Below are 1,006 nucleotides of genomic sequence, written 5' to 3'. Positions count from 1 at the left end.
TTGAAAAACCTGATTTTATAACTTTTCTTAGCAGCATAGTAACTGCCACAGTCGCCGCTGTATTCAGCTGCAGCTTCTACTGACTGTAGCTCCATACGTCACAGTTAAGCGCTCCAAGCAGGAACGAACCATTTCATGCAGATTCAGGGGGGTTCAGGGCAAAAACGGATGTGTGTTTTTTAGTCTGGGAGGGGCAACATTAAATTTTTACTGCTAAAAACGATCTTTGAAAATACAATATGATTAATTTTTTATTTGCAGGACCCCGTTTTTTTTTTTATATATATTTTATTTCTATGAACAAAATACAAATAATTAAATTGCGGAGGGCCCCCTGCTGGTCAGGGCCCCTAGAATTGTCATCACTTTTCACCCCCTTACCGCGCCCCTGCTGACAGATGATAAGCACAATAGGCAAAAATGTGCCATCCACATTTTGAATGTCTGACAGACCCCCTTCTACTGGTGGTAATGCTACTAAACGTTTTTTGCCGACCGCCAATAAAAATCACCAAGAAAAAGAAGAAGACCACCCACTAACATTTTTGTCTAGTTTTCATCTTATCAACGAAAACCTACAGATATATTGTCATGTCTTAGTCATCAGAGAGCAATGTAATATTTGTCATCATCATGAAAAAAAAGCCGTCAACAAAATCATTTGGTTATCATCATTGTTGACTAAATTAACACTGGTTCACTGGCACATTTCTGATACTGTGTGTGTGTGTTCCAGTGTGTTCTCCATGGACAACACCACATCTAACTTCAGCACGGTGTGTGGCACTTATGAACAGCTGGGATACTGGCCCAACAACTTTGATGATTTTGCTGTGAGTAAAACACCCATATGTCAGTCATTGGGATTCATCCCCTGTATTATTTCAATATTTGTTATAAGCCATCATGTAGTATAGCTGTGTTCACTAAGTAGGATAGATTTTACTGTTATTGTTTTATATTTTTTTGAGGGTTTAAAGCAGGGGTGGCAAACTCATTTTGGTTT

At 38.8% G+C, this 1,006-nt stretch overlaps 1 protein-coding gene across 1 annotated transcript in view; it reads left to right on the top strand.

Annotated features, from left to right (window-relative positions):
- tpcn2 (two pore segment channel 2) overlaps positions 1-1,006 on the top strand; it is a 31,626-nt gene that overhangs the window by 23,069 nt on the left and 7,551 nt on the right. The window contains exon 18 of the mRNA XM_015019860.1: positions 737-833. Within this exon, the coding sequence (XP_014875346.1) occupies positions 737-833 (97 nt within the window). The remainder of the gene's footprint in view (positions 1-736; positions 834-1,006) is intronic.

This window comes from Poecilia latipinna, unplaced genomic scaffold, assembly GCF_001443285.1.
Source record: "Poecilia latipinna isolate Pla-1442-1.1 unplaced genomic scaffold, P_latipinna-1.0 Scaffold2491, whole genome shotgun sequence".
NCBI lineage: Eukaryota > Metazoa > Chordata > Actinopteri > Cyprinodontiformes > Poeciliidae > Poecilia > Poecilia latipinna.
Note: the sequence above shows the minus strand (reverse complement) of the source record. Positions and strands in the feature narration are given on the sequence as shown.